This window comes from Chrysochloris asiatica, unplaced genomic scaffold, assembly GCF_000296735.1.
Source record: "Chrysochloris asiatica unplaced genomic scaffold, ChrAsi1.0 scaffold00064, whole genome shotgun sequence".
In the NCBI taxonomy this organism is placed as follows: domain Eukaryota; kingdom Metazoa; phylum Chordata; class Mammalia; order Afrosoricida; family Chrysochloridae; genus Chrysochloris; species Chrysochloris asiatica.
The window spans coordinates 8,074,917-8,098,229 of NW_006408582.1; the positions used below are offsets into that span (position 1 = coordinate 8,074,917).

General features: G+C 42.8%; 1 protein-coding gene across 6 annotated transcripts in view; it reads left to right on the plus strand.

Moving 5' to 3' along the window:
• The window catches only part of STMN4 (stathmin-like 4), a 25,596-nt gene extending 2,283 nt beyond the window's left edge, over positions 1-23,313 (plus strand). The window contains exons 1-6 of one of the 6 annotated variants that reach the window (XM_006864358.1): positions 15,329-15,341; positions 16,372-16,467; positions 17,546-17,626; positions 18,080-18,288; positions 19,322-19,513; positions 23,207-23,266. In XM_006864358.1, the coding sequence (XP_006864420.1) occupies positions 15,329-15,341; positions 16,372-16,467; positions 17,546-17,626; positions 18,080-18,288; positions 19,322-19,513; positions 23,207-23,266 (651 nt within the window). Of the gene's footprint in view, positions 1-15,276; positions 15,342-16,371; positions 16,468-17,545; positions 17,627-18,079; positions 18,289-19,321; positions 19,514-20,203; positions 20,259-23,206 lie in introns of those variants that run through there. The other 5 variants (XM_006864359.1, XM_006864360.1, XM_006864361.1 and 2 more) reach the window with 5 other exon arrangements.

Here is a 23,313-nt window from a genome sequence, read left to right on the forward strand (position 1 = left end):
GTACAGGGTTTCCAAGGCTGTAAATCTTTATGGGAGCAGAAAGCCTCATCTTTCTCCCATGAAACAGCTGGTAGCTTTGAACTGCTGACCTTGCATATATACACACACACACACACACACACACACACACACACACACAGAATCCTGGTGTGGCAAACACTGGACTGTAAACCACAAGGTCTACAGTTCATACCCACCAGCTATTCCTTGGAAATCCTATACAGGGTTACTATGTGTCAGAACCTGATGACACTTAACAAAATATATATATACATATACATATATATATACACATACTAGGTAATGATATTAGAGTCCTGGTATAGTGCTGAGGGTTAATTCACTGGACTGCAAAGTTGGTGGTTCAAGCTCACCAGTCACTCCTCAGAAACACTATACAGGGTCATTATAGGTTGGAACCAAGTCAATGGCACTTAACGACAACAACAGGTCATGATATAAGATGTATTTCTTATGGTGGGTCTCAGTAAAAACAGTTTGAGAAATATTGGAATAAATGACTTCTATCTCCTCTAATTCCAACACTATAAACCTATGGGAAACTTACTAGACTGGACTAGGAGAACGATCTCATTTATGTGCATCCCAATGCCAGGTACAAAATAGGTGCCCCAAAGTTACAATTAAATCCAAGTATATATGAAATCCAAGCATGGTGGTTAAATGCTCAGCTGCTATCCTAATGGTTGGCAATTTGAATCCACCAGGCCCTCCTTGGGCAAAAATTATGGTAGTCTGCTCCTGTCAAAATTCATAGCCTTCGAAATCCTGTGGGACAGGTCTGCTCTGTCCCATACGGTCTCTATGAGTTGGAATTGACTCAACGACAATGCATTTTGTTTTGGTTTGGTTGTTAAAAAGGAGCCCTTGTGACACAATGGTAGCACTCATCTGTGAACAGAAAAGTTGTCAGTTCAAGCCCACTACTTCTCCAGTGACCTGCTCTCTTAAAGAGTGTAACCTAGAAAACCTTATGGAGCAGTTCTATGTGGTTACAAGGAGTCACTATGAGTTGAAAGCAACGCAGCAGCCCCTAACAACAATAGCACCATTCTTTTTGAAAAAGAAAGCTATGTTCCTTTAAGGTCATGCTTTGATCTAAAGAACCCACCAAAGACAAAGACGTTTGGTCTCATATAGAATATCTTGAGCAGATTATTAATCAGACCTACTATTGGCAATGGAGTAGATTCCATTTTGGTTCCGTATAAGAAACACAAGGACCAAGAGAGGCTGGCTTTCTCTCATCTGACTAGGCCATTTTAACCACACTTGGCCTATAGGAGGGAAGTGCACTGATTGCTGAACTTTAAAGCGGAACAGCAAAGAGTAAGGGAGTAAAACAAGGGAGAGTGTAACAGGACAAAGAAGGTAAAACAGGCAAGAGAGAGAGAGAAAGAAAGTGGTAGTATCTATATTAAACTAACCATATAGAAAAAACAGAAAAATTTACATCCTTTGTGTGTTTGATTCTAAATAATTAGATACTTAAGAATAAAGGTCATAATCAAAGAAAGGCTTAATTTTTCTATAACCCCCTAAGCTTCTCTCCCCAAGCTCCCATGAAATCTGTATATCATTTCCTATTAACCTGGAGGCTATCATTTGGAGACACAGAGTCTCAGGGATTTTGGAGTCATTCATGGGGAGAAATAGGATATTGTGGGGGGTGGGGGAGTGGCAGGATAGAGATTCTGGGGTAAATTATACAGCCTGCAAAATAAAATTATTATCATGCCCTTTAGAAAAGCCAACTTTTTTTTAATCTTGGACACTTAATATGCATCGTGTTTAATTAGATTTGCTTGTTAAAACTATCGTTTGCTATATTTAGAGATGTGACAATCTGGAAAACAGTTACTTTTTCTGTTTTTCTTTGAGAATGGTTAAAAATTTCCCCTGACATTTTAGATAGTTTTTATATTTCTAATCCCACTAAGGAGTCCTGCTATGGTGTTATAGAATAAGCACTGGGCTGCTAACCAAAAGGGCAGAGGTTCAAACCCATCAGCCGCTTCTCCAAAACCTTGTACACAGTGACTATGATGCTGAGATTTTGAAAGTAATGTGAAAAGTTTTTGTCTCCTAATTGTTACCAGCCCATCAGCTTCATTTTAATCCTTTAATAATTCACTATAGAGTTCACAGTTATAGAATTAATACACTTTTTCAAAAAACAAACTAATAAACAAACAAAAACTCGATGGCGCTTAACAACAATAATCACACTAAGAAGACAGAAAGACTCATGTACTTACTCATTGAACCCCCAAATACTTTTCTTTCACCCCCTGGCAAAGCTCACTAGTCTTTTCCATAAATTAAAACTTGTAGTTGTGTGTCTAGAGTCCTCGTGTAGGAACTATAGGATAAGCATTGGACTGCTAATCATGAGGTTGGCAGTTCGAACTCACCAGCCACTCCTTGGAAGTCCTATACATTGTTGCTATGAGTCAAAACTAGCTTGATAGCAACAATAACAACAATAAATGGTGTGTCTATTTCCTCGAGGTCCTGTTGTCAGAGGTGGGCTACAGGAAGCAGGGCAGAAGGGCTCTGAGCTGGAGCCTGGGGTGGATTGGTCTAATGTACAAAGTTCAGACAACCTATCAGAGGACAAATGAAAGAACATGAATCCAGAGAAAGGAGCTTGAGTTTGGGTTGGAGGGCAGAAGACCCAGTGTGATGGGAGGTGGGCAGAGCACAGAGTATCAGCGAATAATTTGAGTACCTGTACCCAGAATTCCAGACCACAAGGGGAACAAAGGTCAACCTGAGTAAGAGGAAACAGGCAGGTCCAGAATAACACATTGGGCAGTAGTGCCCATCAGACAGCACAAGCACAATTGCCTAGTGGCTCAGGGACAGGTGTGCCTATCATCTACCCTGCTTTTGAAAACTCAGCAGTGTAAGAACTCAAACATATCTGGAAGCAAGCAAGCAAGCAAGCAAGGAAGGAAGGAAGAAAGGAAGGAAGGAAGGAAAGAAAGAAAAAGACTATAAGAAGTACTCCATTAACCAAAGGAATTAGCTAGCGAATAATAATAATAAAAAAAATACTCAACACACCAAAACAAACAAAAAAAGTCATGGTATAAAGATATAGGTATTGTGAATAAAGAAAACACAAGAGTTTAGAGTTATTGTCTAATTCTAATTAATAAAGATAAACGGAATATTGGAAATCCTATTGGCCAATTTTACTCATAGGTCAATGGCAATGGGTTTGGTGCTTTTGGTAATCTTTAAAGTTTTTGGAGCAGATGTTGTTGTTGTTTATTGTGAAGTGCCGTCGAATCGGTTCTGACCCATAGCGACCCCGTATAGGGTTTCCGAGGAGGAGCTGGTGAATTTGAACCGTCAACCTCACAGTTCAAACGGCTTTGCAGTCTGGCGCATTAACCCACAGCGCCACACCAGGACAGGCCTTTTCTTATGTTGCTGGCTGATGCATTTGAACTACTGGCCTTTGGATTAACAGTTGAGTGCTTAACCATTGCACAACAAGAGTGCCTTAGTAAAGATAAATAGACTGCCCCTGGCTGGAGTCCAACTCCTAGCAACTCTGTATAGGGTTTCAGAGGCTGCATATCTTTACAGGAGCAGAAAGCCTCATCTTTCTCGAGTGGAGTGGCTGGTGGGTTTCAATGCCTTACCTTGCATTTTAGTAACCCAATGCTTACCCCACAGCTCATCATGATTCCTTAAAGATATATATATTTGTAAAAAAATTCCATTATCTTTCCGTTCCATTTTCCACAAACTTTTTGAAGTTTGTGGAATATATTGTTGTTGTTAAGTACTGTCGAGTTGGTTTTGACTCATAACAACTCTGTATAGAGTTTCTGAGAAGCAGATGGTGAATTTTAACCACCGGCATTTTGGTTCAAACCAACCTTGTAGTCCAATGCATTATCCTACAGTACCACATATGGAATATATACACACATACATAATATATATGTATATGAATGGTAGTATGCCGTTGAGTCAGTTCTGACTCATAGTAAGCCTGCATAGGGTTTCTGAGGCTATAAATCTTTATGGAAGCAGAAAGCCTCGTCTTTTTCCTATGGAGTGGCTGGTAGATTTAAACTGCTGGCTGACATTATTGTTAGCAGTCCAACGCATAACCCACTATGCTACCAGGGCTCCTATGTACACATAAGGTTTTGTTATTAAATACCATCGAGTTGGTTCCGACTTAACTCATAACAACCTTGTATAGGATTTCCAAGGAGCAACTGGTGAGTTTGAACTACTGATCGACAGCACCACGCCAGGATTTCAACCAAGAGCATATATAGACTTCTGATGTGGAGCTAGATCAGCACTGGACTGTGAACTGCAAGGTCAGCAGTTTAAACCCATGAGCTGCTCCTCGGAAACTATGTACAGACAGGGTCGCTATGAGTTGGAACTGACTAATGGCACTTAACAATGACAACATATGTATGTGTGGCACTGTGGGTTAGTACTCTGAACTGCATGGTTGGTTTGAACTACAAGGCCAACGGTTGAAGCTCATTGGTTGAAGCTCACCAGCTGCTCTTCAGAAACCTTATACAGGGTTGCTATGGGTTGGAACCAATTCAACAAATTTAACAAAGACAAAGAGAGAGACAGTCCTGGTGTGGTGCTGTGGGTTAATGTGCCAGACTGCAAAGCTGTCTGAGCTGCAAGGTCGGCGGTTCAAGCTCACCAACTGCTCCTTGGAAACCCTATACAGGGTCGCTATGGGTCAGAATCGACTCGATGGCACTCAACAACAACAACACACACACACACACACATATATATATACACACACATACGTATGCAACAAAATATTTTGTCAATTTAATATTTACATTCATAACTCAGTGGCATTGATTGCATTCATGTTGTGCAACTAGTATCACTTTCTTAGTTTCCAAATTATTCCATTAACAGAAACTCAGCAATGACACCTCTGGTCCCCTCCCTGCAACCAGTGGTAACTATTAGTAAACTATAGTCACCTAGTTCTTAAGTGGGCTCATGACTTTTCTTTTTGAGACTGACTTATTTGACAACCTAATGTTTTCAAGGAGTAGGTGTGGTGCTGTGGGCTAATGCATCAGACTGCAAAGTCATTTGAACTGTAAGGTCGATGGTTCAAGCTCACCAGCTGCTCCTTGGAAACCCTATACAGGGTCTCCATGGGTCAGAATCAATTCGATGGCATTTAACAACAACAACGTTTTCAAGGTTTATCCTTGTTATGACATATATCAGGACTTGGTTTTTCTTCATAACTAATATTCCCTTGAATGCATATGCCGCATTCTGTTAATCCATTCATCTAGTGATGGGTATTTTGTTTGTTTCCTCCTTTTGGTTATTATTGAAAAGTGCTGCACTGAACATTGGTATGCGAGTTTCTGTTTGTTTTCCTGCTTTCACTTCTTTTGGGTATTTACCTAGCATTGGGATTGCTGGGTCATATGGCAGTTTTATGCTCAACTCTTTGAGGAGTAGACAAAGTGTTTTCCACAGTGATGGAACCATTTTGCATTCCTACATCCTACAAAGGATGAGAGTACTGTTTTATTCTTAACATAGCAAACATAGATATAGATTAATGGTTTCAGCTTAAACATTGAAAAATGATGTACAACTTCCATACCGTTGTTGTGAATTGCCGTTGAGTCGGTTCCAACTCATAACGACTCTGTGCTCTAATAACTTTTCCTTTTCTCTTGATGATATGCTTATGTAACTTTGGGAAAAGGCCAACTTTGTGGTTCAAACCAACTTTGTGGTCCAGTATTTTATTCTACAGCACCACACCAGGATTCCATAAGCTAGTAGTTAGTTCCAAGTTTTCAGAGCATTGGGAATAAAAAAAGAAAGAGCAATGAAAACAAGACTAACATTGTAAGAAACAAGAGACTCTTCTTGTTTAATGCAGGTAAATTTGGACAGGAAACCTGGCTTTGCCATTACTACTTAACCTTAGGCAAGATACTGGACCCTTTGGTGTTTCTGTCTTCTTGTCTTAAAAAACGAGTGGGAAATGGAAACACTAGAGATCTTCATGACTCCTTCCATCTGTAGGTTTACAGAATGAGCAAAGAACTTGATCCCCTGGGAGCATCTACAAGTTTATGACTTGTTTTCTGGTAATAGGACAATAATTTAATTAGCTACACTTGATAAGTCATATGCACATACTTTAACAGGGGTTTTCAGAGGCAATGTCTGACTTAACTTAATGGTGAGAGTTTTAAGCATGGAGGTTACCCCAGGGAGACAAGTTTGGACCATGTAAGACTTTGTGTGCCATTAAACCACATGTCATGGACAAATGTCTATCGTGCTTACATTTAAAGATAGCCTTGGGTAGGAGAAAGTTACATGGGCATTTTGGGATATAAGCAAGGTCCTATATTTTTGGATATAGAAGACCTTGGTTCAAATTCCATCCTTATCAATTTCTACTTGTATGACTTAGGGCAAATCAGGTTACTTACCTGAGGTGATCATCTGTAAAATGTACATAATAATATCTATTTCATAGGACTTTGACAGAATAAAATGATCAAATGTGTATTCTCTGATTATAACTATGTAAAACTAATAGACATAGAAATAATGAAAACTAGAAGGAAATGCCAATAGCAGTAAAGTAGCAAGACTCCAGGGGTTTATTTTCTTTTCACATAGATTTTTCTGAAATAGGATGGTAATGTTTGTAATTACAACAGCGTATATAAAAGAGAAGACGGATGTACTTGGAAGTGTTTGGTAAACAGTAGAGGACTATGGAAATCTCCATTGTTGTTGTTGTTAGTTTGAGTCATGGAGACTCCATGTGTATCCTAGTAGAACTGCTCCATAGGGTTTTCAAGGTTGTGACCTTTCAGAAGATCTTCTGAAGCGCCTCTGAGTGTATCTGAACCACCAACTTCTCAGTTAGTAGTCCAATACTTAACCACCTGTATCATCTAGGGAATCCTAAAATATTCATTCCTGTTGTTATTAGGAGTAAGGTTACAAGGATCTGTTTTTTTTATGCTGATGCCTTCATGAGCATTTGACTCCAGTACCTGTGCCCCACCAGCAGATGACTATCTGGGTCACTATGCACAATATGCTGAATTAACTCATGTCTCTGAACTTTATTTCTGATATGTTGATTCTTTTGTATAAATTGAATGGAAAATACGAAATGGGCCAGGAAGTTCCATCACTGTAGATTCTTTCCAGCAATCTATATCCAGTTGTAATTTTATTTCTGTGGCTAATCTCCCAACATCACTGTTGGAATATAACACATGAAACTATGCAGGACTCTCGAGACCTCTTGAATTTTGCTTTTGACAACTCCTTCTTTCCTGGAAGCACACAACTGAAGACACATTTCTGAAGCTTATTAGGTACTTTCTGGAAGTTGCTCTTGATCACTGTCTTCACAATTTCTTCCTCATGAAGTCTTTAGAAGTGAACCTAAGGGATATGATTTGATGGGGCCAGTCCCTCAAAGTCTGCGAATCAAACACTACCTTGTTGCCCAGTTTCTCTCAGGATGTCTCACTAGTAACTTCTCAATCTGTGCTCCTAATAACATATCCTTCTAATAACATACCCTTTTCTCTTTATGATGTGCTCATGTAACTTTGGGAAAACACCTGCAGAACTTCTAAACACTCCATGTCTCCTGAAGATCTAACTCACATTTCCATCCCAAACCCCCTATGATTATCCTAGGACTTAGCAGAGGGCTTGGCATGGAAGTACATGTTCAAATAACAGCAAGTAAAGGAATACAACCACATTCTGAAAAAAATCATTTATCTTCTTATTTTTAGCCAAAATAGGACATATGCCTGCCAATCAGAGCTCTCTGATCAACACGAAATAACCAGAGTTTACTGTACTGAGATGATATGATTTCAGTCAAAAGCTAAGAAATGTGACCTTTAGGGAGCTCATGCAGCTTAAGTAAATGTATGCCTTCAATTGGACCTTCTAAAAGTTCAATAGTAGTGCACAGACTTACAGTGCCACCTTCCTGTACTGTGGTGGTCAGAGGACTCTGGGTCAGAATTCATTAAATAAGGAGCTCTGGTAGCATAGTGGTTATGAATTGGGCTGCGAACTGCAAGGTCAGCAGTTCTAAACTACCGCAGGAGAAAGATGAGGCTTTCTGCTCCTGTAAAGATTTACAGCCTTGGAAACCCTGTACAGGATCACTGAGTCAGAACCGATTCCACGGCACACAACAACAACAACAATGCTCATAAATACTTATCCTGATTCTCTGCCAATGTTTCTATATTTACTATCTAAAACCCTTGCCAGGGATCATTCTAGCCAAACCACTTGGAAATGCATTAACTTCTTATGCCTCAAAAATATTTTACATGAGATTTGACACCTCCTGATGGCATATCTTCCAGTGACAAACAACATGCTTGTTCACTTTGGTAGTGTGGACAGTCAGAAGTGCTTTAAAATGTTCACTAGTGTCCCCATCAGACTCCTGGTGTCACACTGTAGGGGCAGCACTGGACTGTGAACCATAAGGTTTACAGTTCAAAATACCAGGTGCTCCTTGAAAACCCTATACAGGGTCACTGTGAGTAGGAACTGACTCAATGAGTCAGTTCCTCTGAGTGACCATATGGCATTGAAGACTTTGTTGGTCTTGTATATCTACTCCCTGGTCATAAAATTACAGAAAGCTTGGGAGTGGAGGGTCCCATTCTGATGACAAAAAGTTTCATCTTAGAATCCTTTTGAATATCCATCTTTTCACTGGAAGACTGCATCAGTGCCCCACATGGGTTATTTCCTCTCATGCAGGCTGGTGTACATGTCAGCCATGTACTTACTGTGTGGCTGAGATGTACACCAGCCTGTTCCTCAAGGACCAGTAGAATATTGACATTTTGGATGGAACAATTGTTCATTGTGTGAAATTATTGCATGCATTAGAGATACCTGTCCACTAAACACTTGTAAAATTTTCAGTCTACCAGTTGCTTTGAAGATGATTTTGACTCATGGTGATCCCATGGATGCCAGAGTAGAACTGTGCTCCACAAGGTTTTCAGTGGTTGATTTTTCAGAAGGAGATTATCATATCTTTCTTTTGAGGTGCCGCTGGGTTGACTCAAGTCTCCAACCTTTCGATTAGTAGTTTAGTGTGTTGGCTATTTGTATCACCCAAAGATTCCATGTTCAGTCTAGTGATCATCAAAAGGTCCCACGTACTTTCTGGCAGTGGGATTGCTGCTAATTGTGAACCATTGGCCAGGGATTACCAGTTTTCTCCATTTCTAACATTCTAATGTTTTTTGGGGAAACTGGGGACTTTGATCCTTTCACTTAAGGAGCTATGATGGTGCAGTGGTTGGACTACTAATCGTAAGATCCGGAAATCAAATCCATCAACTGTTTCCTGGTAGACAGATGAGGCTGTCTTCTAGGGAAATTTACAATCTCTGAAACCCAAAGGAGCACAGAGTAGAACTGTGCTCCATGTTTTCTTCTTTTTGTTATAAGTGTTCCACCATTTTAATAGCATGGGAGTATTATCATTTTGAAAAATACAACTTTAAGAATTTTAAGTGTTTCATACACATTAATGATTTGCCAACAGACTTTTTTTTTTTTTAAAGCGTTTTATTAAGAATTGAGTGGAAGGTTTTCTTTTTTTTTTAATAATTTGTTTATTTTTATTATTGTTGAGACTGTACACAGCAGAACATAAACCATTTTATCAATTTCTACATTAACAAACTGCACAGGATTCCTGGTATTGTGCTGCAGCATAAGCACTGGACTCTGAACCACAAGGTTAGCAGTTCAAACCCACTAGTTGCTCCTCAGAATTCCTATACAGTTACTATGAGTCAAAACCTACTCAATAGCATTTAATGACAACACATAAATAGTTTAGTGACCTTAAGTCCATAGGGTTTTCAATGACTGATTTTTTTAGAAGTAAATGTGAGGTCTTTCTTCTGAAGTGCCTCTGGGTAGATTAGAATCTCCCACTTTTCAGTTAGCAACTGAGTGCACTGTAAGGATCCTGCCTGGATTCACAGCTCTGCCCCTTACCGGCTGTATGACTTGGTGTAACTTACCTAATTCTGCTGCACTTCAATTTCGTCATTACAAAAGAATCTCATAGAATAAATTGAGATAATGTCTGTGACTTTTTCTGGTATGAAGTACATGCTCAAGAAGAGGTCGTTACTATTATTGCTCTTATTGACAGCATCCCCATTCCCTCTTCCCTTATTCAAAAGATGACAACCGCTCTCTACTAGAGGATAAAGCACAAACTCCTTCACTGCCTTAACAGAAAAGAAGTGTGGAACCTCTGGGAGGCCAGAGGTTTGTATCAAGGTGTTGCCTTTTCATGCTGAGAGACTCTCTACCTGATGAGCCTGAACTCATGGTCTCATGTCTACTATTGACTTCTATTGTCCCTTAATGTTTCTTCTGCCTATCCGAATTCCTGTCATTCTGCCTTTTCTGACCTTGGGCAATAACGTCCTTTACTGGCCTTCTCTGGTAGTCCCATGTCAGGTCTGGTAGTCCCCACTGTGTTGCAGTGTATAACAACAGGACCCAAACTACCCAAGTAATTAACAGATTCCATAGCTCTGTGAGAAACTTAGAGGGCCCATGCCTCCAGGACTAAAGCTTGTGTGTAGACACTTGGGATCATACTACACATTGAAGAATGGCCTGGGCTGGGGGTATCTAAGATAGCAGAACAGAGACCTAAGAGTTGTTCCAAAGATGCTCCAGGCCATAGATTCTCTTAACTAATTTCCCAGGGGACTGTGTTCAGTCTGGATCGAACTCATAAGACAATTTAGAGTTTTTACACATCCAGACTGAATGCTGGTTGTAACCCTACTTACTAAATCTTGATGTCACAGGTTAGTTAGGGATAAAGTCAAGCTCCCTGCCATTGCTGCCACCACTGATCAGCAACCCATAAGAGTCTTGCCTTCCCTTCACTCCCTTCTGCATCCTTTCTCAGAGTGTGCCCTGGAAGTAATATCTTGACTGAGGGCATCAGGATTTAAGGACCCTGTGTACTCAGTCACACAAACTATCTTGGACCATCTGTAAATACCTGTAGTTGAGATATGGTAAAAATATCACAGGTATGTACCCTGACCAAGTCATTCATTGAGTGACCTTGGAAATATCACACATAAATGTCTCTGAGCCTTAATTTCTTCATCTATATAATGAGGCTAGTAATTCCTTCATCACAAGATTACTACCAGAGAGAGATGACACTCTCTGCTTCCACAAAGATGTATAGCCTTGGAAACCCCACACAGGGTGGCTATGAGTTGAAACTGACTTGATGACACTTAACAACAGCAACAAAATTATTAAGAAAATCAAAATGAGTTTGTCACATAGCAGGTACTTCACAAATACATATTTTTAATTATGAACAATCCAACTTGTGGAATGGAGAAGTCTGAATGACAAATTCCTTGACAATGTGTACTGTGCCCACCTCTGATTTTTCCTGCCCTGGTCTCCTTTCTTTGTTCTTTGCATGATTCCTCTACTCCCAAAAGTCTTAGCACATTATTTTGTATTTAATGACCGTCAGTGCCATTGAGTTGATTCTCACTCATGGTAACCCAGGTGCGTCAGAGAAGATCTATGCTTTATAGGAATTTCAATGGCTGAGTTTTTGGTAGATCACCGGGACTCTTTTCTAAGTTACCTCTGGCTGGACTCGAACCTCCAACCTTTCAGTCAGCAGCCAAGTGCATTAACTGTTTTCACCATACAGTGAATCCTATCTTCCATTAAAAGCGTATTTCATACATTTTTTTTATTGAGTCATATCCATAAGTCAGACTGCTTCCCCTGAGTCCCAAGGACCACAGAGGAAGCTTAATGAGATCCAGTCCCTCCATTAGCCACAAGGGAAGAGCTTACAAATCAGAAACAGTGGATCCTAAACTATCACCAACTTAGTCAAGAGTCAACATGACCAAAACTACTAAAACTAACTTTTCTGAGCCTCAGGTTCTTTCTCTGAAAGTGGATCTGAAGATGTCTTGTTGATCTGACAAAGAGTCTTGAAAGGACAAACTGGGATATTGTAGGTGAAAGGTAATGTGAGTGAAAGACTTTATTCACAGTTCAGGCAGAAGGGTATGTTCACTGACTCCAAGTACTAGCATCTACAGAAAAAAAGCAAACAGCTAAGTCCCCCACTTTCTCAGGGTGTCTTCCCTGTCCTTTTCTAGACCTGTTTAAGTCTATTTATTTAGATCTCCACTTCTGATCCATCCCCCAGGTTAAAGTCTGAGGCCAGCTGCCTTCCTAACAAGGGCTTGCTCTCTCCATGCCAATGGAGTCCAGCAGGCTGGTCATGAGCACTGCTTATGCAGATGGAGTCTCATGACTAGGAGGGCTATTGTGTCCAGGCACCAAGGCCCAGCCTTCCTATCTAGGGACACACTGGTGGTGTCAGGATCAGCTTGACTCCCAAGGAGAGAAGGGCCATTGTATTATGAGGGGAGGGGCATGGCAGAGTCCCCTGGTCCAAACACACACACACACACACACACACAATGAGGAGAACAAGGAGATGCTGCAGGGAAAAAGGCACTTCAAGATCAGTTAAGTCTGGATAACTGTTTAGACTCTGAGCCTCTGCTACCTTACCTGTAAGTGGGGGTGGCCGTATTTAACCTGCAAGGTTGTGGTGAACACCTGAGGTAATGTAATGATTAGGAAGCAGGAGTTTGGCACCTGGTAACTGCATTGATAGGAGTTTTGGTGGCACAGTGGTTAAGCACTTGACTTCTAATAGAAAGGTCAATGCTTTGAACTCCACAAGAGAAAGATAAGGCTATCTGCTCCCATAAAGATTTACAGCCTAGGAAAGTCTATGGGGGTAGTGCTATGAGTCAGAATTTACTTGACAGCAATGGATTTAATTCTGCTTTTCTTCCTTCTTCTTCTAGCTACCCTAATGTAAAAGGGAGAGAAAAGGAAACTAACATTTATTAAGCACCTTCTTTTTGTTGGCTGTAGAACATAGGCTTTTCTCATTGAATCTGTACAAGTCTGAAGAATTACAGCAGGGAAAGAGGGGTCTAGAAAGTGAAGTGAGAAGTGACAGCTGGTAAGAGACATGCTGTCTGTACTGGACTCCATGCTGGTCTGGTCCCAGTGGGGGATCTGAGTTCACTACTACTCCCTCCCCCCAGTCCCAAGCCAATATGGAGCCTGGGCCCCATGGGGACAACCACCTTTGTTATGGGAAAGAAAGGGGCTCAAAGTCAGTCTCCCAGGACATTGGCTCATGCCACTTTCTGCAGGCACAGTGACTACTGAATGTCACTCACCAATGACCTTCCTCACTCTCTGGGAGTAGCCTTCAAGGGAGACCTCTTCCAGACACTCCCAGATCTGCTCCCTCCCCTGCCTCTCCTTTGTTCCCATCCCACCTGCCTCCTGTCTTTATACTTCATGACCCATGCCAAACAGTTTACCATCCCCCACAAATACTATGTGCTCTCATCTCCATGCCTTCGCAGGTGTTGTTCCCTGGCAAAACGCCTTCCCTTCAGCTTCATTCTAACTCAGGCTTTCAGAGTCAGTCCAAGTGCCACTATGACCAGTGGGCCCTCCCTGGTTCCCTACGCCTAATAGCGAGAACGGAGCCCCTTTATCCATGCTCCCACAATGACCTGCGCACGCTGATTTCTACTGTTGCACTAACCAAATGATGATGATGTGATTCTTTAAAGCTCTTCTCATGGTGTAAGCTCTTAACTTGGTTCACAGAGATCGTACTTAAATCAGTGGTTTGCTGTGGGAAGTGGGAGAAGGCGGTAGGATAAAAATCACCTACAGAGGTTTTTTTAAACATCCTCTGTTTAATTCTCTCCAAGAGTCCTGGTATAGCACTGTAAGATAACCACTGGACTGTTAACCAGAAGGTCAGTGGTTCAAACCCACCAGCCACTCCTTGGAAACCCTATACAAAATCGCTTTGAATCGGAATTGACTCGGCAGCACTTAACAACAACAGCACAATTCTCTATCAGTGTATCTGGATGGCACAGATGGTTAAGTACTTGACTACCAATGGACATGTTGGCAGTTTGAGCCCATCCTGAGACACTTTGGCAGAAAGACTGCAGCCTTGAAAACTCTATGGAATAGTTCAACTCTGCCTACTGGTTGACATGAGTTAGTTAGCAACAACTTGATGGTAGCTGGTAATTCCCTCCCACTCCATATCAGAAGTGGCTGGGAAGAGGCCTAGGGTATGTGTGCTGAGAGAGAAATTCAGGACACAGTTATTTTGAGAAAAACTCTCAGGGTAATCTGATTTAGGATTTTGTGTCTTACGCTAACCCTCACTTTGGAGCAGGTTATATATACAGAGGTATCTCTGGTAGCATAGTGATAATGAATTGGGCAGTTAACCTCAAGGTCAGCAGTTCTAAACTACCTGCAGTTCTATGGGAGAAAGATGAGGCTTTCTGTTCCCGTAAAGATTTACAGCCTCGGAAATCATATACAGGGTTGCTATGAGTCGGGACTGACTCCACGGCACATAACCACCACCACTGACTATACAGGGAGACAGGTAGAACACTCCCAGACCAATACTGTTTTGAGAAATCTATGTTTGCATACTCTAAGTGGCAAGAAGATACCTGTGTAATGTAAATGGTTTGCACTCGACTACTACCTGAAAGGCTAGCAGTTCAAACTAGCCTAGTGGTCATTTGGAAGAAAGACCTGGGTAAGCTGTCCTCGGAAAGATTGTAGGTGTTCTTCCAACTCATAGTGACCCAGGATAGGGTTCCCAATGACAGTCTGGTGGGTTTGCACCACAGACCTTGTGGTTAGCAGTTAATTGCTTATCCTACAGCTCCACACCAGCATTACAACCCAAATGAACTCAATGGAGCAGTTTTACTTTGTAACACATGGAGTGGCCTTGAGTTGTATCTGACTCGGGGGTAGTGGGTTTGGGTTTTGAGACTATCATGAAAGCATGGAAATAGAACCAGATGGGGGTACTGTGGAAAATGAGTGTCCGAGCACTTTCAAGGATCTGTGTTTGGAGAAGTGAAAAGTTGGTCTGGAGAAGGTCTTGAAATGGGAAATTCCCTCCCTGTTGCTTTAAAGAGCCCCCTGATGATGATCACCTGCCAGTAGTAACAGACTCCCTTTTTCTCAGGTGTGAGCAAGTTCCTGAGGTGGTGACAGACCTACCCTGCGACTTTCAGGCAGATTCAGCTACCAGATCCCAGAAAACATGACCCTGGCTGGTAGGTACAAAATCTACTTCTGTGATGGGGACATGGGAACATGAGGTGGTTCTGTATACACCAATACACATTTCTACTTATATGTGCACAGAAATAACATTAATCAAAAAGACTGACAGGAAATACACCAAAAAAGTTAAACTGTTAACACTGTGTCTACAGTCAACTTTTCATTCCTTTTGCTCATCTGAATTAAAAAAAATTTTTTTTTTTTTTACAGTAATCATGCATTATCTCTACAGTTAAGAATGTTTTCAAATTCATAAAAGGTCATGAGGGAGAGTGTCTGTGCTGGGTGTAAGTTTAGTGCCAAGGGAACTCAGCATGTGGGTAGCTCTCAGGGACACACAAAACTGGCTGTGAAATACACAGAGCAGGGAAGGGGTGGGCAGGACCCCAAACCTCAGCTTTTACCTGCGACCTAACCCACTAGTTCTCATGATGCTCCCAACATTAGACATAGTAGGTGGTGGTGGGGACATTACTCCAGCCTATGGGGACACCATTCCCCTGTGTTTGATCACAGTGTTGGGAAGGTCAAAGAAAGCTCACAGTCTGGTGAGGGTATTCCATCTACTCCCCAACTTCTTCACCTGGGGGCAGGACTGCTAAGTACTGGAGCAAAATAAATGGAATATCCTGGGACAAGTGTGGGAAGCTAGAGAGATCAGTCCAAGGTACCAGGCTGGGAGACCACTGGTGTTTGGGATCTTTCCTGGAAGGCATCTTTCTTTTGGTACTATGAGAGGAGAAGATGAAGTAGGAGGAAAGAGAAGGTCATGTGGGTGTTCTAGAGGCTCAAGAGTTAATAAGTGAACAGAGTAGGTTTGAATCACACCAGAAAATCGAAACAGGAGAGCACAGGTCAAAAGGAACAGCTGCATCCTAGCCCAGTTATGGTTCTGGGCGGTTTGGGCAGCTGTGTGGTGCCTGGGAGTCCAGTCTGCCCAGGGACCCAAACCCACACAGATGCTCCCTTCTGAGGCTAGGTGGGATTCACCATCTTCACCTGTCTGGGATGTTTCTGCAGCCTACAAGGAGAAGATGAAAGAGCTCCCCCTGGTGTCCTTGTTCTGCTCCTGTTTCTTGGCTGATCCCCTGAATAAGTCATCCTATAAATATGAAGGTAAGTGAAGACTGGTGGTGGTTATGTGCCCTGGAGTTGGTTCTGACTCATAGCAATCCTGTATAGGGTTTTGAGACTGTAAATGTTTACAGGAGGAGAAAGCCTCATCTTTCTCCTGTGGAATGGCTGGTAATTTCGAACTGCTGAGCTCAAGGTTAGCAGCCCGGCTTGCAATCACTACGCTATCAGAGCTCCTTAAGTGAAGACTACAGTTATGGAAATACAGAGTGAAGGTCTCCTTATTACAAACAGTATCCTCTATCCTGATTTCATGAACTATTCCCATGTCACATTTTCTTTCCCAGAACCAGTAAAATCCTAACATTTGAATCTGAGGGTCTAAGCACAACGATGAAAGCCAGATGTTTGACTCTAGCCTGGGGGACTAGACAGCCAAGTTCAAGGTCTGAGTCAGACTCTTCACAGTGTGCTCTTGAACTTAGCATAACTGCTGTTCATTCATTTAAGAAATCAATGCTGTGGAGAATGCTAGGATTAACCAGATAGAAAATTTCCACCAGCTAACACTGAGATTAGAAGAGAAGATAATACAGTGTAAGTAGCTGGAATCTATGGCAGATCCTTTTCATCCCTGAAAGGTCATGAATGCGGAAGGAGAGTCTAGAGGTGAGAAGAGAATTTCTGATGCAGCACCCCAAGGAGGCTGTGTGATAGTGATATTGAGTGGGACCTGGTGTCAAGGCGAATCCCAAGACAGTGGCAGGGAACACACATGGGAATAATTAGACTATGAATAAAAAGTTGCTGTTGAATCAACACTGACTCATGGCGACCCCAAGTCTGCCAGAGTAGAACTGTGCTCCATAGGGTTTGCAAGGACTGATTTTTCCAGAACTAGGTCTCCAGAACATTCTTCCCAGGTACCCCTGGGTACACTCGAACCCCCAATCTTTCAGTTAGCCTCCCAGTATGTGACTCATTTGCACCACCCGGGGCTGTCTGTTAGGGATTAGGTCCCCTCTTAATTTCCTGAGTGTCAACAAAGAGGGATGGGTTTGGTCTGGAACCGAGAGATGGGAGTGTACTCTGATTACCTGAGATTGTTTTTTCTGTTTAGGCTGGTGTGGGAGACAGTGTAGGAGAAAAGATCAAAGCCAGCGGAAAGACAGTGCTGACTGGAGAGAAAGAAGAGAGCAGGGTAGGAGGAATGAAGGGGAGAGATGTAAACAGGCTGAGTGATCAGATCGGTAGTTGAACATTCAGTGGAAGGGTGGTGGGTGGTGGATAAAAGCCACCAGTGTTTGTCACCATAGATTACAATTTGAGCAAGGGCTCAACTCTGGGAGGACGCCTGTCAAGAAAACAAAAGCCAAAGCAGCTAATGTTGCTGCGGCTGTTCTCAGAAATTACGTGTCTTGGGACCCCTTCTTTGGAGCCTGAAACCTTATATGGTTACAAACTCCTTTGGCCCATGCAGAGCCATCCAACCATTGGGCCTCTTGACCTTAGGTACCAATGTTCAGGCCTGACCCAGAACCTTGGTGATGAAGTTTTCCTTGGGCCCCCCAGACCTCCCTGGATAGCATGTGCATGTTTTATGGGTGCTCACATATTGTTCAGAGGTCAAGCAGTGCCTTCTCTATCTCTGCAGCAGACACGGTGGACCTGAACTGGTGTGTGATTTCTGACATGGAAGTCATTGAGCTGAACAAGTGTACTTCGGGCCAGTCTTTTGAAGTCATCTTGAAGCCACCTTCCTTTGATGGGGTGCCTGAGTTCAATGCTTCCCTGCCTCGGCGGCGAGATCCATCACTGGAGGAGATCCAGAAGAAATTAGAAGCAGCTGAGGAACGCAGGAAGGTACGTGTTGCACTTTCTTTCCTTTGTCCCTGCGTGAGGGGGTGGGAGTTGGAAAAGAGAGGCAGTGGTCCTGAGCTAGGACTGAGTCACCATCAACCTATCTTTAGGCAGCACCTCTCATGTGCAGAGCAGAAGGTAAAACATGACTGAGAGAAACAGAAGTAATAGCCCTGGCCCCCTGTAGAAGCTTACAGTTTAGTTTAAGTGGTGACTTTATATGCACAGTGATAAAAATAGAGCATTGAAAAGTATTAAGGATTTAGGGAACAGCCACACAATTAAGGGAAGCGTTCCTTAATTATGGGAAGTAGGGAGAAGGACATGGTTTGGTATATTTTCACCCCCTTAGCATGCCTTTGAGGTTCCTGGGTGGCAATGGTTTGTCCTGGCAGTTTGAACCCACTCAGCAGCACCATGGAAGAAAGATTTGGCAATCTGCTTTTGCAAAGATTACAGCCAAGAAAACCCTATGGGGCAGCCCTATTCTGTAACATATGGGTTCCACAAGTCAAAATCAACTTAATGGCAATGAGGTGGGGTTTTTTTTGTATTAGCATGATTTCTGACATTTCCTATTGATTCTTCCTGGTCCAACTCAGATGCTATCTTTGTGTAAGCTTTTCCTCAAGCAGAAATTAATCTCCAACTTCTTAAATTGCTATAGCACTTTCTCTCTACCTCTACCTGTTTAGGACTGTATCACATGTTACTTGGGATTATTGTTATTTATATATGTCCTGCACCTACTTTCTTTTCCAAGTTGCTAAATAGTGCCTGGCACAACATAAGGTCGGTTAGTATTTTTAAGTGAATGAATGAGGCAATGAGAAAAGGAAATCCAAAGACATTTAGAAGAAGGCTGAGAAAAATCATAGTAGTATAGGAGGCTTTGAAGATGGTGGGAGAATTCAAGAAATGTCCTTGTTTTTTTGTTAATGGACCAGGCACTGGGTTCAAGGAGTGTTGGTGATAAAAATGTACCACCAGCATGCTCACCTTCAAAGCCTTCTTTCTTCCTGTACGCTGTTTTTAGTACCAGGAAGCTGAACTCTTGAAACACTTGGCGGAAAAACGAGAACATGAGCGGGAAGTGATTCAAAAAGCCATTGAGGAAAACAACAACTTCATTAAGATGGCTAAGGAAAAACTGGCCCAGAAGATGGAATCCAATAAGGAGAACCGTGAGGCCCACCTTGCTGCTATGTTAGAACGTCTGCAAGAGAAGGTAAGTGGTCCCAGAGTAGGGAGGAGGCTTCTGAGATACTGTCTTTCTTTCATGGCAAGTATACATGGATCTACATGCCATTTCAGGGAGGAAACAGCGACAGGCAGGAATGGGGATTTTCTATTAGGCTGCATCCTTAGAGAGTTCCAGAAAATGATTTGGGAGGTCAAAGGCAAGAAATGTGAACCTAGCATTGGAACTCCTGGGGGGGACATTGTGCACAGTTGTATAATTAAAGTTTCTCACTGTCTTAGTGAGATTAAGTCTCTTATCTTCTAGAGAAAACCTGCCTAGTGCAAAGGAGTATTGATAGACAAGCACAGTCTATCTCTAGCTTCATCCTTGAATGGACTGATTTGTTTATATGAAAGATGCTGACATGAGTTTTCGGCTCTAAGCCAAAGGAAGGATGAGCTGAGTTGCCCATTGAGCAGGAAACATGATTCTTTACAATCCTTTTGACATGGACTGAATGAGTCACAGGTCTTTTCAATATGCTGCGTTTTGCCAATAAACCAAATGGTGTCACCTAAAGATGAGAAACATGAGCGACTGGGGTTGGTCTGACCTGTCAGCAGAATAACAGCCCATTCTGTTGAAAACATGCTGGCCTCATTTTCTCAGTCTCAAGGCTGCCCCAGTTTCTCCTGCAGCTCCTGGGAGAGCTCCAGCTCTGTGTTTTATTTCCAGGAGCCGCCTGCTGCGCGGTGACTCCCGGGACCTGATCAGTGGCCTCGTCCCATGGTGAGCAGCGTGGTCTTTACTCCTTCCTGCCCATCCACCTATAGTCTCAGGCCTTTGACAACAGCTACTAGAAAGTTCTGGCTTTCTTCACAAAGGATCTGAATGTTACATTACCCTGGAGTTAGCCAATGTGTGGCAGGTCCTCCCCTCTGATGATTGTCTTCCAAGGGGCAGCAATATCTCCACCAAGTATTATATGATAAGGAAGTGATCCGGGTCTGACTTTAGGCCTCCCCAATTTGAAGGGGGGTTTGGAACAAACTCTTGAAAGAAAAAAAAAAATCTACATGGTGGATTGGATGGGACATGGTCTCTCAGGAAAAATTCAAAACATAATTGAGGGAAGACCCAATATTATTATTATTTGATGGACTAGAAACCCAAGTCAGAGAAGGTTAAACGAATTTGCCACAGTTAATATGCAATGGAGGTGATACTTGTTGTTGTTAAGTGCCGTGGAGTCAGAACCAACCCATAGCGACCCTGTACAGGGTTTCCGAGGGTGTAAATCTTTATGGGAGTAGAAAGCCTCATCTTTCTCCCGTGGAGCAGCTGGTAGTTTCGAACTGCTGACCTTGCGGTTCACAGCCCGAGTCGTAACCACTACGCTACCAGAGCTCCTTGGAGGTGCTACTAGAGCCCAGCATTTTTGGCTCCAAGTCTAGGTGGCTCTGTCATTGTCTCTATTAGGGAGACCAGCCCACAACTGTCCTACCAGCCTTTTGTCAGTAAGGGCTGCAGTGGAGGTCAATGAAAGGGAATCTGAAGGTCTTTTATTATTTGCAAATAGAACTCCCCTGGAAATGGAGGTAGATTTAGAGTTGGAGTACTGGTGAAGACGCATATCCTGTAGATGAGTTTTGGAGGTGAGTTAAAACTCAAAGAAGTAAGGTGTTAGTAGCAAACATCTTAGTGGGTATCACTTCTCTGGGGCACTGGTCTCTACTCAGCCTGGTAAACGCAAGAGATAGGATGGGAGCTAAGTTTGTTGTTTTGCCTTATACCAGGGAAACCTTCAACAATGCCTTCTGTGCAAGCCTATATGAGTGTGCCACTAACCAAATGTACCAGACTCACCTGGAATAAAGTTTAAAAGTATAGACACTTGAACCGTACCTCAGATCTAAAGTTATATCAACAATGGGCTAAATATAAGAACAATTAGAAGACAGCACAGGACTGCTCAGTGTTTGCTGTTGTGCATAGTTGCCATGAGGTTGAACTGATTCCACAGCACCTAACAACAACATCCCAGATCTAGTAACTTAGACCTCTAGAGATGACGTCTGAGAACCTATAGTTTAACAAGCTTTCTAAGTCATACTTTGCTATGGGAACCACTGCCCAGACATGCCAATTTCTGCTCCCAGAGTCATAGAAACTTTTCGGGCTTCTCCAGGGACAGTTTTGTACCCTAAGGTATATCCTGGGAAACTTCATTGTCTCAGTGAGTCTACTCCACACTAATTCTTGATACTTGGTTGCAATGATACCAGCCTCCAGTAGACATAACATTTATGAAACACTCACAATGTGCAAGAAAGGAGCCCTGGTAGATGTAGTACATTATGTGTTGGGATGCTAACTGAAAGGTCAACAGCCTGAATCTACCATGGCTCTGTGGGAGAAAGATGAGGCTTTCTACTCCCATAAACATTTAGTCTCAGAAACTCCATACAGGGTCACTATGAGTCAGAACTACACGGGACACCACCAAGTGCCAGGAGTCATGCTAGAAATTGGAAGATACAAAGATGAAAATGTCAAGAGCCCTACCTACAAAGAATGTACCATCTCATAGAAGCCACAGATGAGCAGTAACCTAAGGCAGACCATGATAAACCCCTGCAGTGAACACCACAGTCACAAAGGTAAAAGGGCTTTCCAAACACCTCCCTCTTTTAAAGACCAGGACAGTGAAGTCTGATCCTGAGGTGAATTATACAAGGTCACACAGCTGATGGGTCTCTGAAGCCCAAGTCCCCAGTCTTTGGTGTTTCCTCATGCAGTGGAATTGGGCAACATTTCCAAAAATTCTTCTGGCAATTATTATCATTGAAGGGCCTTCATCTTCTAACAAGGGTTGTGTGTGTGTGTGTGTGTATGTGGATGTGTGTGTGGGTGGGTCGGTGCATTAAAATAACTCTCACTAGGAGATGGCCAAGAAACAAAAGCTGCAGTTAAGTTGCATGTGGAGCTTGCAATAAGGCCTGTTTGCTCCATCCTTCTTCTAGCATTGTTGTTGTTGGTAAGTGCCTTGGAGTCAGTTTTGACTCATAGTGACCCTGTATAGGGTTTCTGAGGAGTACCTGGTGAGCTTGAACCACTGACCTTGCAGTTCAAACTGACCTTGCAGTCCAGCGCGCCACACCAGGACTCCCTTCTAGCACTGGTGGTGGTGGTGGTGGTGTGTCGTGGAGTCGGTTCCCACTCATAGTGACGTGGTATAGGGTTTTTGAGGCTGTAAACCTTTACAGGAGCAGAAAACCGCATCTTTCTGCAGTTCGAACTGCTGACCTTAAGGTTAGCATCCCAACCTGTAACCAGTATGCTACCAGAGCTCCTTCTAGCTCCTCCTACCTAGCTAGGCCTAAATGACTTCTTATATCAAGTCAAGCAACAATCCGTCTCCAACTGCAGAAGGACCAAGTGAGGGAGGGAGAGGCTGATGAGGCATGAGGTCACTGTGAGAAGGTTCCCCTATTGGAGGGTGAACTCACGTCAATGAGCAGAACTCTCCTGCACCTGCACCAGCAGGCCTTTCCCACCTGCCTCCTGTGTGTCTTGCCTACCATTCTGCCCCTTCTCAGCCGCCTTTTGCAGACACTGCTCTCCACTTCCGACTTCCGGTGTGAGTCATTCTTTACTTCTGGATCTCGTGCCCCATTGCTTCCTTTTATCTAGGAGCAGGCTTGTGTGAGCCAACCTTTCACCTCCTTGTCTTCCCAGGACAAGCACGCGGAAGAAGTGCGGAAAAACAAGGAGCTAAAGGAAGAGGCCTCCAGGTAAAGCCCAGAGGCCAACGAAGTTTCCAGGACAGACGGACAGCTGCTGCA